This window comes from Dermacentor albipictus, chromosome 8 (assembly GCF_038994185.2).
Source record: "Dermacentor albipictus isolate Rhodes 1998 colony chromosome 8, USDA_Dalb.pri_finalv2, whole genome shotgun sequence".
Classification (NCBI taxonomy): domain Eukaryota; kingdom Metazoa; phylum Arthropoda; class Arachnida; order Ixodida; family Ixodidae; genus Dermacentor; species Dermacentor albipictus.
In genome coordinates, this window is record NC_091828.1 from 101,125,718 (window position 1) to 101,142,335 (window position 16,618).

Genomic DNA, 16,618 nt, shown 5'->3' on the forward strand with positions numbered 1-16,618 from the left:
AGGCCTCTCCCAGCGATCTCCAATTACCCTCCTGTCTTGTGCTGGCCGATTTCAACTAGTGCATGCCAATTTCTGAATTTCATCGCCCCACCTAATTTCCTGCTGCCCTCATCCCTTGGCTGTAAACACATTCCATAGTCAAACGCTATAGACAGCACCAAAGATGAGATGCTCTGGGTAGGTCATTGATGGTGATAAGAAGACTCCTCCGACAGTGACAGGTGTATCATGCCCAGTCCACTGTAGATCGGATGCAATAAAATTTCTTCATCCAAGTTAGAACAAACCATTCTCACATTAAAGAATCAGTGAGTGAACAATGAAGGGCATTGCATTTGTAATTTTTTTCAAGTATGAAAATCGGGTTGCACGTCAAAGTTGAGGGCATCTAATTTTTCATCCCCATAAATGAAAAAATTAAATTCCGGGCTTTTACGTGCCAATACAACAATATGATTATGAGGCATGTTGTAGTCGAGGACTCCGAATTCATTTTGAATGCCCGGGGTTCTTAAAAATGTGCACTCGATGCATCGTATACGTGTGTTTCTGCATTTTGCCCCCCCCCCCCCATTAAAAATGTGGCTCACCAGGGCCAGAATTTGATCTCGTGCACTCGGGCTTAGCAAAGCAATGCCAAAGCCACTACTCCACATGGCGGGTATTCATTGGATTCGTCTGGTCTGCATTACAACTGAGTAAATACAGTAGTCGACTTTCTAAATATGCCCCTCAAAGAAAGTACATTTGCAAAAGGCAGGGGCACATGACACGCCGGTGCTTAACACGGACAATTGGAGCACAAGGTCTTGCTTAGTAGTAGAAATATTTACTGCACACAACAATCTCTGCAATCACACAACAAATTCAACAGTGCCGAACTTCTTCAGGTAGGCATCTTCTTTGGCGGCCTGTAGGACCTGCAAACGATAGGACAGTGCGAACAGTCAGGCCCCTCATTTCCCACACGTGCAATGCAAACACACCATGAAGTGACCCCACGGGAAAAACGGAAAAATTTCGCCTACACCAAAACATCACAACTGACCTTTGGAACAGTTCAAACATTAGTACAGTTGACTCCCATTAATTAAACCTCGGTTATTTCAGCTTTTCGCTTAATTTGAATGCACTAGAAAGCCCTGACGAGAAACCATAGATTGGTATGGAAGGAAGACTTTTACTTCGAATGTGAAAACATGGTGCTTCAACCCAAACCAGCACCTTATTCATTCGCGTGGCAGTCACAAAAAAAGTTTGGAAACAAGATATATAGTAGACGGTGCTACTGCTTCCCTAGGCGACGACGGTGATGGCAGCAACCTGTCCTGCAACTTCGATGACGACATGCACTACGCCTTGGGTGACGTGTCTTTTGAGCATTTTGGCAGCGTCAACGATAACGTTGAGGTCTACGGGCCACTGACCGATGAGATGTGTAGTTATATCAATACCGCGTTGAACAGACCACTCCAAGCAATAAAAAAGATTTGGATTGGTTAGTTTTGCCACCATTTGTTCATTCAACCTTTCGTATAATTCAACCAAATCTGGTGGGCCCCGCAAGGGTCGAATCATAGGAGCTGACTGCACCAAAAAAGACGGCGCAGTCTTAACATTTACTCCCAAGTCAGTTTAGATATGGCTGCATAGTCTGCACTTGAATTATTATTAGAGCAATGGCAGAAAACTAACTGGGAGATGTGGGGCTTGCCTACCAAGAGTAACTTAATATTGCCGATTTGTCCATTGATACATTTCACTAGCAAGACCTGGCACCCATACTGCTGGTTTCAGGCTAGACACCCCAAAACAACATGGGCATGCACACTGTTGACAGCTCTGCACACATGTACAGTGGAGTCGTGGTGCAACAGCAAATATTCACCGTATTTCTGTGTATACAACCCAATTGCACTTCATACTACCACCGAGAAAAGAATAAAAACATTGCATGTTTCGATTGCACATATAACTGCATATAACCGTCTTCAAATCTTTAAACGAGTAACCTGGTAACATTGTTAGCACAGAGGAGAGCCCAAAAGACAATCATGTTTTGTGTGCCCTGCCATCAGCACCTTCATTAATGTGAGCTATTTGCAGAGCTTGCTTTCAGGTCCAATATCGTGGAAATGCACTCCTTACTGCCGTGAAGTCAGACCCGAAGGCTACATCTGCAAACAACTCGAACCTCCACTTTGCTTCTCAACCTTCTCGAATTTATGGTGCGAGCAGCTCAAGAAATCTGGTAAGTGAGAAAATCCAGTGATCGACTGAAGCAGCTGACATCGCGGTGTCGGGCATGTGTGGGAACACGTACCGGATTCGTAATGTAGAAGTTGCAGCCATAGCACCAGACAGACAGGTCCGAGTAGCTCAGCACCAGAGGGTGCTGCGTTTCGTCATGATGAGTCACCATGTGGCCATTCACGTAGCGACTACAGAACACCTGCACGAAAGGTGATGACGCACATTTGCATCTCTGTTCTAGCACTTCCTTATGTCATCGCTTTTATTATCATTTTTTTGCTTTATAAGCGGTGAAGACAACATATTCCTGTGCCAAAACAGTAGTTCCACACTGAGGCTTCCCTTGTTTAGGTACTGCTGATCATCTCCAACACAATGCTCATGTTTTGTGCCGCCTCAGTCAGTCCTTGTTTCTCACGCTCTTTTCCCACTACAAGATGCAATACCAAATAGCACCATGTTGCAGCTTTTTTGTAGTTCCCGTGACCCCTCTGTCACATTCATGGGATATTCATGTCCTAAAGCCGCACCTGAATTTAGCAGTTCCTTATTAGGCCAGTCAGTTCACAGTTCCAAGAAAAAAACGTATCGTAAGAGACAGACAGACACAAGAAAGTCCACAGCTTACATCCCGTCATTTTTCTTGTGTCTGTATACCTTAAGCTAAATGTCTTGAAGTACAGTTAGGCTAAAGGGACCTCCTTGTGGAAGGTTCAAGATAACTTTTTACCCTCCCAAAGGACTGAGTATTGAGAAGAAAATATTGTATCCTGCATGTTTATTTTGTATATTTCTTTGCTTTTATAGGTACCTGCTGACTCCATAATTAAGGCACAAAGCCTAAATTTCTCGAGTGCCACAAATAATTAATTACAGCACCTTTTATGTGACACATTGAGAATGTGTGAGGAGTGCAGCATGGCTTTGGGCAAAAAAATTAAGACTATATATGCTGTGCTTGGCACACATTATGAGCTGGTCGCAGAAAATTTGCTGTAATTATTTGTAGCGAGCTCGTGGTATTGGGGCTCTGTATTGTAATTAAGGAGCCGAAGGCCACATGAAAGAACAGCACAAAAAGAAAGAAGGACAAGATTTTCCTGTCAGTACCACTTTATAGATACCCTCGAATTTTGTGATCTGAATAACAAACGTAGCGCAACCACTCCTAAGGTCCTATGCATCTCTGTCCAATATTGCAAGCTCAGCCTGAAAGAAGCGCGCTTCCTTTGACAAACGAGGAAGTTGCCTGACGGAAGAGAAATTTGGGAACTCCTTGGGTTGAATACACAGGAGTGAGGGCTACTTCTTCCATGGTAAAAATAATTATCCCGAAGTGCACATGCTGGAATACAATGCAGCACGACTGATACCTAGCATGATCATCGCATATATGTAACAAAAATGACAAAAATATCTGGAAGTCCTGATACAGAAAGCCGACTGATTGACCCGAGTTTAACCCATTCTGTGCCATAGACGAGCTCAGTTCGTCCATAGGTTTCTGGTAAAAATGGGCAATGACGAGCGAAGCTTGTTGACAGTACTTTCAATTTTCTTTTAATACCATGGGCGGGCTGACATTGTTTGAGTGCTTTGTTGAGCCTCTAGTAGATAATAGCACTCATTCCATGGAGCAGTGCAGGCAGGAGCAAGCTTATTTTCGCAAACAAAGTAAAATGGCTTGGCAACAAGGGTCTTTAAATATGGTGCCACCAGCAGCTCAAGTTTTGTTGGCTTTGTCGCTGAAGAGAAGAGACGACTTCAGCAATGAAGTGAGCTATTTTGAAGATCAAGTGTTCAGCTACTTCAGCGAAGAAGACACCCAAGTTTCTTGATGCACTCAGCTCGTCGTCCGAGAGTGAAAGAACAAAACTGTTAGCAGCGCTTCCGGTGACTTATATGCCAAAGGCAGTGGTGCGTTTTTTTGTTTTTTTTTATGCCTGCATGCCACAGGTACTGGTAGTGCCCCATTTCGTTCTTATAACACGGGCTTCCGGAGAAACCTCCCAAACTTCAAAAAAGGATGAAACGCCTGCTCTGTGGGCCAAAGGCATCGGTCAAACGCACCTTGAAACAGTGGAGGCAGGTCCAGGCCTCACGGCGCACCCCGCACGTCATGCAAGGGCTGCGGGGGTCGCACAGGCCCGCCGGTGGCAGAGGGGGCAGGCCTTCCAGGTGTGGGCACCATGTCTCTGGTTGGATGCAGAATGGCGCCTCCTGTTCACCACATTGATAAGTGTAGTGCTGTGAAATTTCCAAACAGTGAATGTGGGTGGTACTATAATGAATCATCAAATTTGACGTATGTAGAGTTTGGTTGGCCATGTTTTATTTCAAAAGAGTAGCACATTGCTATAATGAAGCCAGACAGTAAGCCGACACCGCAAGTTATCCGTTATAAACGAAGTGAATAAAAATTTTGGTTAGCCATGTGCACAGGTGACTAGACTAGCAAATCATCTGAATCACTAAATGAATACAATATCTAGACTTTGTCCTTAACGTTTCCTGCACTTTCATTCTACTTATTTATTCTGAATCTGGATCAATGGATTAGCAGAGTATAAAATCCGGATCACTAGATGAAATGTTAGTATGTATCTAGATTTTCTCGTAGACGTTCTCAGCACTCCTTCCCCCCCTCCACCAGTATCGCCAGTATCTGGTGCAATGCACGCCATTAAAAGCTTGATCCAGTTTGAACTTTTCGTTGGTATGAAAGTTCACCAACAGCGCTATCACGACCATGCAGTCTCACCTCGTTGTCCTCGAGGCTCAGACCTTCCAGGTTCAACGTTGGCTCGCCATCAGGTACGAGGCTGGAGAGGATGCAAACACACGCACACAAAGGAAGCATTAATGAAGCTGAGGTAATGTAGAACGTTGGGATAGTACGAGTGAATGCGCACTTGTAATCAATGCTGGAAAATGATGACAACATGAACAGACGTACACAGGACAAGCACCGCAAGGTCAGCATTGCTGGCTTCCAAGAATAGTGTCCCACTGTGTTGCTGGTGTTACAGGATGGATTTTTGTTTGTTTCAAAACATACGAACAATAAACGGAAAGGAAAAGAAAGAAAGGAGCAAGCTGACAACTGCTACGAGAAGGATCGCAATGCCTTCCAAGCTTTTTCAGTAAGGAAGGGACAGAAACATAGGGAGATGGAAAGAGAGAAGACTTTAAAAAAAGTTGCAGTTTCACTCAAAATGTGGAGCAGTAACATGATAGCTCGCACTATACAGTTAAGCATTCATATAACGAATTCCAGAGTAACGAACTTCTCCATATAACAAAGTATTGAACTTTTCATAACCTCTTGTTCATAGAACACCATGTAATTAGAACCTCAATACAACAAAGTGTGTTTGTATGCAATTTCAATACATCGAAATTTCAGTCCTGCAGCAAAGGAATGATGAGACAATAAATGGAAGCTTCTGCGAATGCAGAAGGTAAAATGATTGAATTACAGTCAATAATTACAATACAATAATTACAGACAATTACAGACAATTACAATAATTGTCTTTTAACCCCTTAACTGCCGATGACGTGATGACTCGTCGTGACCTTTCTGAAATTTTCGCACGTGGGTGTAGTATGCGTCGTTTCTTGTAATTCCGACAACTAAATTATACGCGACTACTTCTGCCATTTGTTTTTTTCGTCAAGAACAGTAAAATAAAATGCGACAGGCATCCCTAGTATCACGTTTCGTAGAAAAAAAAGTGGCGCAAAATATGTAGGTGTAAAAAAATTCTGCTCTTTTAATTTTTTTTTTTTTCCAAAATATGTCATGGCAGCCTTCTGCTGACGTTGAGCATTCGGCAACTTTTCCAACTTTTGTTCCTTTTCTGTCACACTGATTGCAACAGCTCTTGCCGAGTCGCCGAACCGCAAAGTTTACAAAACTCTGGCCGTTGATGCCAGTGCCTCCCTGGTAGGTCTAGCAACTAACACCTACAACTAACTAACAACTAACACTGTCAGAAGAGAGTTGCGTCTCTCCTTCGATGACCCACTTTCTGTCCATCCACCTCTGTGGCTGCCCTTTCCTCGTCCTATCAGTGGAGAAAGTGCGGCCACCAACCCCGAGAACGGGGGCAACGACCAAAATGCATTAAATCCTGGAGTTTTACTGGTTTTCCACACTTAGACCACCATCTGATTATGAAGCATGCTGTAGTGGGGGAGTCCAGATCAATTTCAACTACCCAGGGTTCTCTTAACGTGTACCTAAACCTAAGTACGCAAGCATTCTTGCATTCTGCCCCATCGCAATGTAGCCAGCGGTATTGAAGCCATGAGCTCTCTCGGCAGTGCAACACTATAGCCACTGGGCTGCAGCAGTGGATGAAAAATAGACAAAGAAAGCTGTTCGCTTTAAGACAGAAACACGGAAGGAACACAGTGCAAGAACACGAAAAGTGGCAACATGGAAAGTAGAAAAAGACTGCATACTGCCATCTGTCCTGTCTATTTTTACTTTCTGCATGCTGGTTGGACATCATCTTTCTTAAGGAAGACTTAAAAGATAGTAGCATGCTCACCCATTGGATGCCAGCCACTCCTCTGATGGCAGGTCATAACCTGTAATGCAACACCAACTATGAGACTATGACTGTCACCACGGCTAGTGACTATGACTATACGTGCAGACAAGCGAGTGTAGTCCCGCTATGCCTGTTCAGCAAATGGAGGATGAAGCCTTACTTAAGACGCTCTTCGTCGGGAAAACAACCAGCAAAAAAGTAATAACTTCTTTCTGCCATTTTTCTTGTTTTCAGGAGTGAAACAAGCTCACCAGATGTGTTCAAGCTCCAGTTTGGGCCTACACCTTTTGCCTTCAATGAATGGCAAATTAATCCTCGCCTGGTGATCAAACTGGTGATACAAATCTGTCCAAAATTTCATAGCATCAATAACTTTTTAAAACTAATGATTAGATTAAAAAAAGACATTTATATATGGTCACATCTGGAATAAAATTTAGTTGAAAGTATGCAACTCGCCCGTTTCCTTCCATTTGTCCTGTCCCATGCACTCTAACTCGAAATAGGTGACCGTAAAAAAAAAAAAGGTGACCGCTGCAGTAACCCAATCGAACCACCAATCGCAGCATCAAAACACGACCAATTCTACAGAGAAGGCTTTGCCGTAATAATACAGGACAGAGGATAAATAGAACGAGTTAGAAACACTTGTCCCATCTAGCCGTCTTATATCAGCCCGGGTGTTTTTCCTCGCGCTTTCTCATTTCCGCAAGCAAGCAGAGGGCACACCGACTGACCAGAGTAGCGGAGACAGGGCCAGTAGCTCCGGTGGGCGGCCAGGGTTCGCCTAATGGACTGCACTGCACTGGAAAGAACATGGCACAGGCTCAACATGCATCTTTGTTTTCTCATTGTGTCTTAACAGCAATCGGACCTGATTTTGCTCGTTCAAACCATTAAGCAAGAAAGCCCCTTGTTACTAATCAATACGAAGCACTCTTTCAGTATGCGCACGGTAGTCGTAAGCTGTAAACGCAATCTCTCGACGTTTTAAATCTGCAGCATGAAAAGGTGGCCGTTCGGAGCGCTTGCGCCAAACACGTGCAAAACATCAACTGCCTCCAATACGTGTGCAAAAGCACATTACGTGGATCTAACGCATTACACAACTGAGAAGAGTGTTCAGAATGAAGACCTTCACACAGGCACATATTTTAGCATTTAACGTAATTGTTCCTATGTGCACCAAACAGCCCAGCTGTGTGAAAGTGCTTTCCTGATACTATTACGTCAAATTATCATAGCAATTCGTTAAGTGTCAATGGCCAATGGAATTACGGCACTTTAAACCAAAGCCTTTGTTAACTCCTGAGGAAAGCTTTCTTTTCTATGTAAATGACAGCTGGCTTGCAGAAAACACAATTGCAGCGTGGGCTAGGCAAGAAAAACGGGAAATTGACAGGACGAAAGATAATGTCCAGTTGCAGCCGCTAATTCTTCATGTCCGTGCTTGTTACACCGAGGTCAACTGTGCGAGAAACTCGTTTACGAAGCTAGCCTTCTATGACGAGCAACTCTACATAAATCTGTGCAGTGGTCTAAGCAAAGGCTTGCAATCCAGACACTTGCATGCTTCTGTTACGAAGTGGCATTGCCTGCACCTAGTGCACGCTGTGCGAACCCAGTGCAACTCCAGTGCGGAGCCCTAGGACACCGCTTGCCTTGGACAAGGGGCAGAGGATCGCAGCTGAGGCGGACGTTGTCCCAGGAGGGCGCTGACGCAGTGGCAGACAGCAGAAGGAAGCTTGGACAGGTTGTAGCCGCCCTGAGCCGGATATAGCCATTTAGGACAAGCAAAAGTCATAACGTTTCTTGTTGTGGGCAGTGAACCACATTTCCTGATTGATTACTTCTTAATGAAAAAGCTAGCTCATTTTTAGTGTGCTCATAGTCCACCTTATTTGTCTGTTATGTACTAGGCAGGAAATGCTGAATTGAAGTCATAAAAATTTGAATTAATTTATGTATTTTCCCGGATTTTTCATGTTAAGGTTCTGCTGTGCCTAATTAAAGCCTTAAAGGTCCTCTTTCTCTTAGCTGACTAAGAAAGTCATTAACAGCCTTTTGGCAACAAGCAAAAGACTGCATATAAACAGGAAACACAGAGTTGGTGTGCCCAATTTATATTAATTAATAGCACAATGTGCTCCTACCTTTCATGTGAATGTATAGAAAGCGACCAGTATTGCACAATATCTAGTTACCTATCACAGCAAGTTAATATCTCAGTTGTAGTCAGAACTCAGATAATAATTCAGTGTTCCACCCAAATCTTATCATTTGGACTTGTCATTTTTTTTTGCGCTACATAAAAATCAAAACCCTCAAAACGCTAGAAAAAATACTGGATAGCGTTAAAATGCCCTATATAACTTAATATATATGTGTTGGTACTCTTTTAATAATAGATATGCTTCATATGAATCGAATTTCTACCGAGCTGGTCTTTTATTTCAGTCCCACAAAATGACATTCAGCATCTGGAACCTCTACTTTTTTTCTGCATCCATTTGTTTATTATGCTGTTTCGTTTTCGAGCATGGATCCATACCAATACGCCCAGCTTTTGGTCTTGTTGCTCATGATAGTGTATGTTCCAAAACTGGCATAAAAGAAAGAAAAGTAAAGAAAGAAAAGAAGAAAGCAAAAAGAAAAGCTGCCACGAAAACAAGGTTGCCTACAAGCATCATGGCCGCTCCTTAACTCACCTCGAGCGCGAGGATGACACGGCCTCGAGCCAAGGGCAGCAGCAGATGTGTCAGCTGGGCGTATGCCTCGGCCGTCACCCGACAGTATCCCTGCACCCCGTCACCGTAGTGATCACCAGCCGGACAATGCCCCCTCCCAAACGCTCTTCTGTACTTTGGTGCAGCATTAACATTCGGCGCCCCCTATGTGCTGTCGAACTACTAATTACAGCAAATCCCTCAGATCCTGAGCAAATCCCAAGTGCGTCCATTTTTGTGTGTGTACCCACCCTGTAACTCGCAAAGACTTACTGTTTATCTTGCTTGCCTAATGTTTACCATTCATCTTTTTTTTATCACTTTTGCTTCAATGCCGCCAACTACACCCTCAAAAAGTCACATTTTCTGGGAAGCTCGTGCCATATAGTAGGACAGCCATTCACACCAATATAATGAAACAACATCCACACATCCGTGGTACTCAGTAGACAAAAGGAAATCCCTAGACAAGCTAGACTCATCACTGACATATTTTGGAGAGAATGCCTGGTTGAGCGAGACTCGTGCTTGGCAAGGGAAGGGTCAACTGTCAATTCGTGCGGCAACCTTACATTCAACGATGAGCGAAATGTGCTCCACTCACCAGCGGGTCCCCGACGCAACTGTCGAAGCCACAGGACACCAGGACTAGCTCGGGATTGTACTGCAAGAGACGCAGTGAAGTGTGTGCAGCAGGGTCACACTGCAATGTTACCCCCGGCAACTCACCGCATAGGCAACGGGCAGCACCAGCTGGAAGAAGGCCGTCAGGTAGTCACCGTCTGACATTCCCTCCTGCGCGTTAGCGAGGCTTCAGTCAGTGAAGTGCAGTGCTGCTTAGAGCATGCTGGCTTGCTAGTCAAACTTGGGGCTGTTAAATTTGAATTAAATTGGGGGGGTTTGAGAGGATGCTTTAGCCAACTTCAATTTCCCTATTCAAATACATGTACCGCATCCACTCGCATAATAATCGCACTTCCTTGTAAAAAAAAAATGACGCAAATTCAGGGGTGCGATCATTACGCGGGTTAAATTTCCCGCGAAAGGGAAAAAAATCTTTTTTCATCCCGCATTTGCTGCGGGATGACAACAGGTCAACAAATAGCCCGCTGCCGCTGTGTGTAGTGCGAGACACAAAACAAGAATGGCGGCCGGCGGAGCAAGCCGAACGCACCGAACGTGATTTCTTTTTCTTCTCGTGAGTACATTACGTGCATTGAAACAGTTTCTTCCGTATCAGTTATGAATAATATCGTTATTATCGGAAAGTTTGCGGCAATAACGTAGCCACGTCCACTTTGAGGGGACAGAAACAGATGGGCGCACTTAGCTGCCAGTGACATAGAAACTGCGCCATGCTGCCGCAGTTTCTACGCCGGCATGCTGCGGAAACTGTGGCTAAGGGTGGGCGAATATTTTAGCTGTCTTACAAGCATTGGCATATGAAAAGGGTACACTTCTAACATATCAGTGTAAATGTAGCTACTATCGTTGCCGCTCGCGATTTGTTGCGTGACCATGAGTGCAGAAAAGAAGAGTCGAAAGACGCCTTTGTTGTTGTTGTTGGCCACAACCATCATAAAGCCTACACATAATAAAGACAAGTTTGGTTGTACCTCTTTTTGTCATAAGTGCGGAAAAGTGATCAAGGGAATGAAATGGGGCATCTACTTAAGAATGTTTGCTGCGTGCAGTCCGCTTGGTTTGTCTTGAAGAGTCGTTCACGTAGCATTCGACAGATGGTAAGCGTGATCATTATTAGCTGGACTTGGCACACGACATATCGCTGCAACAAGTTCGGGGTGTGATCATTACATGGGAAACTAAAGAAATTGAATTTTGACGACAAAATTCAGGGGTGCGATCACTACGTGAGTGCAATCATTATGCGAGTAAATATGGTAAAATGCAGAAGCGCTTTTATGAAACAACCACCAGGCCGATTTAAATTAAGTTTGTTGATTTTGAGAGAGAAATGTAAATTCTATCCACTCTAGAAAGCAGAGTGTTGATTTAGAACATACACACATTAACAAAGATCGACAACTTATAATAATAATAATAATAATAATAATAATAATAATAATAATAATAATAATAATAATAATAATAATAATAATAATAATACCAAAGTATTAGGAACTCATAACTTCCGTAACCCTGTACCAAAAATGGATATCGCAGTCTCTAAATGCTACAATGGAGCGCCATGCTGGTAGTCAATTATGACAAAGTGAACAGAATTATTGCCAGAAGCATTTAGCTGAGAATAACACCCTCACAGTCCATGGCAACGAAATGCTGCCAATGGTGTTTTGTTATGCACTAAACTGTTGTTAGTGCCGGGCTGAAAAAATGAGTGCAGCGTTTCTAGCAGAAAGCCAGCAGACGTTTCACCAAGACAAATGGAATGCCGCAAGTTACCACAGCCAACAAAGTACGCAATGACCTCAAGAACACCATCTTATCAAGCCAAGGTCATAAAGCATGCATACAAACAGTAAAACTGAAGTGATAAAGTTTCTGTTATCACTCTGCTGCTCCATGCTTTATCAAAGAGAGGCCTCACAAACTTTCAGTAACCTTGCTTTAGGCTGAGATCGAATCAACAAGCAAACTGTGCTGCATTGCAAGTCCAAGTGCACAAGGAAGAAAGTGACTCACTTCATTCCAGGCCACATTGATGTTGAAACCTTGGCCAGCACCTTCGCCAACGGCTCCACAGTCTCCTTCTGGGAGGCACGGGAAAAATGTGCCGTTGTCGTACCGGTGGATCGACAGGTACAGCACCCTGCACCAACCACACTGCTCTTTGAGAACCCGCAGTCTGCTAAAACACCTGTCACCGGGATTCTAGCGAAGGTCAACTTCACCAAGACAACTTTAACTTCACGCAGACATGAGACAAGGCTGAATATTTGCACTCAACAATGGTGTCCGCTGTTGAGCAAGAACCTACCGGGGGTCATCGTAGAAGGCGTGCTGCGTTCCGTTGCCATGGTGCACGTCCCAGTCCAGCAGCAGTATTCTGAAGAAAACATACGCTTAGGAGATGCACATAAAGCTTCTACACCAGACAGTGGACAACGACACAATGAACCAGACACAGTCAAACACCGATATAACGAAGATGGGTAGAAAGAACTACGAGATGTAATGAAGTAAATATAAAAATCTTCCAGTCAATATTAGCATGCAATGAATACAGAACCCCTATGATAGAGCTTGTCCCCGTGTGGCTCTTTCTTTGTGCATATGTTTTAGTTCACGCTGCTTTGAGTTTAGAATGCATAACTAACTGGCCCGATCTTTCACTCCATGGTACATTTTCCAAGGAACAGCAAAAGACAATGACTTAACAGCCGGGAAACTTAACAGCAAGGAAGGCCCCAAATCACCACAGCAAGGTCAGAACCTGCTCTGTGCGCACACATAATTAAGGGAGACGAACAATGCTCTGTGACAGTAACCCCAATCTACTCTTAATATGTTTCACCGCATAACACAACTGTATTGCGGCGAAGCCGTCTTTAAGAGCTGGCAAAAACTGCACTTTTGTTGTGACACGCTTATCGGAACTGACAATCGCATATTTGTTGTACTTTTGAACTTGCCTCTGCAGCACTAAATTTACGTCGCCGCTGCATTTGAATACGATGCAGGATGCGCGAAGGTTACAGAATGGCGACTTATGCAACGGGAACCCAACACATTAGTCAACGGGCTTTAGGTCGGGACCGCGAAAATGTGACGCAGCAGCTGGGAAGACACAACAATGAGGAAAATATTAACAGGGCTCCACTGTATAAGCTTATAACGAATATCAGATACAATGGAAGTATTTTCATGGCAGATGGGCGATTCCACATTAGATCGAACAAGCACGTCCGGTCGACATTTTTAATTTTCGTGAAGATAATATATGTTGGCCTTTATCCTGCCAGAACATTGAATTACTGCTTAGTTAAAAAAAAAAGATTATCTTGTGAAGAAAAAAATTTTGTTTCACCTGCTGCCAAGCACAAGTTTTACCTTCTATCACTACACATCATGCCTGCTCAAAAGTTTTCTGTCTCGGCCCAACCTGTTTTATATTTTATATGTTTACTGCAAAGCTTCTAGGAGGTATTATTTTCTGCACATATTTTAGTTTTCGTCCAAAACATCTTAAGTTTGACAAATTTAGCAATGTTGTGTAAATTTGCATCCGTCCCTCTCACGGGCTATTAGAGCCATGACAATGAAACTTGCTAGCAATGTATACGTCTCCTTTCTCTGACCTGAAAGTCATATTCCTGGATAGCATTTATCTTGTACGAAGTTGCATCCATACACATGCAGTGAGAAAAAAAAAGCAAAACGAAAAAAGAAAGAGGGAAACCTACTACTGATAACACGAGTGTGTCCTGCACTGGGAACAGATAATGTTGTCTGCCCCCCCCCCCCCCCCCAAAAAAAAGGTGAAGCAAAATGTTACAAGCACAGAACTGAGTTCGCAGCTGTACAATGGATAACCATACCTGGTGTATACTAGCTTGCTTTTTTGATTATATTGCATTTTTGTACGATGACTTGCATTGTTGAACTTGCACTGCACAACAATTTGCATTGTTTGCATTGTTGTAAATATGCAACTGCACAAGTGTTACACATACACTAAATGAAGATTCCACCAAAAGCTTTTGTTCATTTTGTTCTTAAAATTTTTTGTAGTGTTTGCTTTTCGTATTCTTGCACTTTGCCCATTTATTCTGTAACATTAACACTCTATTGGATTTTGCCGCTACACTGCAACTTGCACATTGTATGGTAATTGTGTTTTGTTTTAGGAGGTCCCCTGATGGTTCCCCTCTGGGACCCCTGAATGTAACCATTCCCAATAACAAATCAATAAAAACTCGAACTTGAAAACAAAATGTGATTTCGATACTTCTGCCAATGGAGAGCAAGGTGCAATCTGGGGGACTGTGTCAAAACATCACAGTTTTTGCACCTCGTCTGCTTGCACCTTCAACCCGTCTCCCAGTTGTACTGATAGCCATGTTTTCCTGCCTGTGTGGCAGGCTGTACTCACCGCTGCAGTCCATGTGTCTCGATGGCATGCTTCGCGGCAATGGCCACATTGTTGAAGATGCAGAAGCCACCGGCCTCGGCCCGCTCCGCATGGTGCCCGGGAGGCCGTATGAGGGCCATGCCATTTTGGCACTGCGTCCGAGCCAGGATAGCAAGTCATCATCATCACCCTCTGCCTACTTCTGTTCACTGCAGCATAAAGGCCTCTCTCAGCAATCTCCAGTCACCCACGTCCCGCGTCAGGTGACTCCATGCCCTGCCTTCCAATTCCCCGCTATCACTAATTTGACTCAATCCTTGGCCTCCCTCTACTGTGCTTGACCACGATTCGTGCGTCCATTCTGTTACTCTAAAGGTGCATTCACACTGACACACTGACAGAGGTCAGACGACCGACCATGATTAGTGACTAAGGAGCGGTTTGCAGCCATTGATGTTTCCACCAGCAAGCGCAACCTACTGGCCTCCATGCCTCGTGACTGATGCCGTTCACGTCTGCTCACACCTTTGCTGCCACATAAAATAAGCATCAGCATACACCGATGTCCTGCTTCTGTATCCCTGCTTGGTTCAGTTGGTTTGAGACTTGTAGATTGAGCCGTGTGTGATTGACCCAAATGAGTCACTTTTCAATCAAAGCAACCATTTGAGACTGGTCACAAAGTGACCAACTTGGTCCCGCAATCCCTGTGGGTTGCCAGTGTACACGAGCCCTAATGGACTGCTGAAATGTCTGCGCAATGCGTTACAGCACCTGTTCAGCTCCACATCTTGCACTTAATTTCGGCTAGGATATCAGTAACCTGAATTTGCTCATCCATATTGTTGTCTAAATGCGCACGGTACTTTGTTTCAAATGCCAGCTGGAAACCAGGTGTAGTCTCATATGTGTATGCCATGACAAAGCGCTCTCTTTATGCGTTGGGCCAAAGCAGCTTGACCTCCTAGTTTAACACGACCACTGTCGGCTCTACAGGAGCTGGTAAGCTAAACTTCGCAGGTGCAGTGACTCTGTACAATTCCTTATTTCTGATTAATACACAGTTCTTCACCACATGCCTGCCCCCATGAAGAAATGACATAACTGTTTTCATCACAGCCCAACAGCGCCCATAGAGAATACAGCTGAACGTTGTTATACTAAACATGGACATACTAAATTTATGGCTACATTGAAGTTTCGCTCAAATTTTACCAGATTCATATGCGTTTTATTGAGACTCAATGTAGTGAACCTACACGAGCGTCTTATGGATTTACCAAATTTCAGTGCTTGAACATGCTTTCCTCAGACACAGGTGCGAGCATAGCAGTGCAAACACAAGACGGCACAGTCCGAGGCCATGCATCAGTACATGGCCTCCAAGATTAGGCAGCAGGCACTGGCACATTGAAAATCCCAGAGGACAAACACCTGTGTGTCACCAATCTCAGAGGCAATGTGCGGCGCTTCATAAGTGCTGTGGGTGCTGTGTGTGGCTAAGTTGGTGTCGTCACGCATAATTCGGCTAGGTGGAAAATACTAAGAAGTGGAGAGCTCTGACGTATGCGATGAAATTATGATGGTCATACATGATTTTCCAGCATAATTTTATGTGACAAATTTCAGCTACGCCAAACTGTTTTGCAAGTTTTGATATCTTAGTGATGACGAGGTCTACAAGGCACATGGGTACAATTACTGTGGAGATAAAACACAGACCTTATTTGTACAGACAGCATCGACTAGCTGGAGCAAAGAACCAGCTGCTAGGAGAGCACTGGAGAAGGTTTCCTGCACAAATCACAATCACAAACTCATTTACTTCTATACAAGATATGAATGGAGGTAGAGGAGCCACAAAACAAGAAGTTAATGGAGAAAGAAGTTAACAGAGCAGTAAAAAACAGCAAACAATTAATGAAAGAAGCGAGACTAGTCAGCCGAAAAGAAAAGGCAATCGCAGCGATTTGCAGGAACTTGCAGAATTTGCATATTTCCCCGACTGTGCAAAAGACATGCAA

At 43.9% G+C, this 16,618-nt stretch overlaps 1 protein-coding gene across 1 annotated transcript in view; it reads right to left on the reverse strand.

The window, feature by feature from the left end:
• Positions 1–813: 813 nt before the first annotated feature.
• HDAC6 (histone deacetylase 6) overlaps positions 814–16,618 on the reverse strand; it is a 48,156-nt gene continuing 32,351 nt past the window's right edge. Inside the window, exons 17-30 of the mRNA XM_065446396.2 lie at positions 16,317–16,388; positions 14,616–14,746; positions 12,501–12,569; positions 12,206–12,332; positions 10,271–10,336; positions 10,146–10,205; positions 9,524–9,613; positions 8,477–8,580; positions 7,553–7,620; positions 6,813–6,852; positions 5,015–5,075; positions 4,324–4,473; positions 2,324–2,452; positions 814–920 (exon numbers count right to left, since the gene is read on the reverse strand). Of these exons, the coding sequence (XP_065302468.1) occupies positions 855–920; positions 2,324–2,452; positions 4,324–4,473; positions 5,015–5,075; positions 6,813–6,852; positions 7,553–7,620; positions 8,477–8,580; positions 9,524–9,613; positions 10,146–10,205; positions 10,271–10,336; positions 12,206–12,332; positions 12,501–12,569; positions 14,616–14,746; positions 16,317–16,388 (1,233 nt within the window). The 3' untranslated portion in view covers positions 814–854. The remainder of the gene's footprint in view (positions 921–2,323; positions 2,453–4,323; positions 4,474–5,014; positions 5,076–6,812; positions 6,853–7,552; positions 7,621–8,476; positions 8,581–9,523; positions 9,614–10,145; positions 10,206–10,270; positions 10,337–12,205; positions 12,333–12,500; positions 12,570–14,615; positions 14,747–16,316; positions 16,389–16,618) is intronic.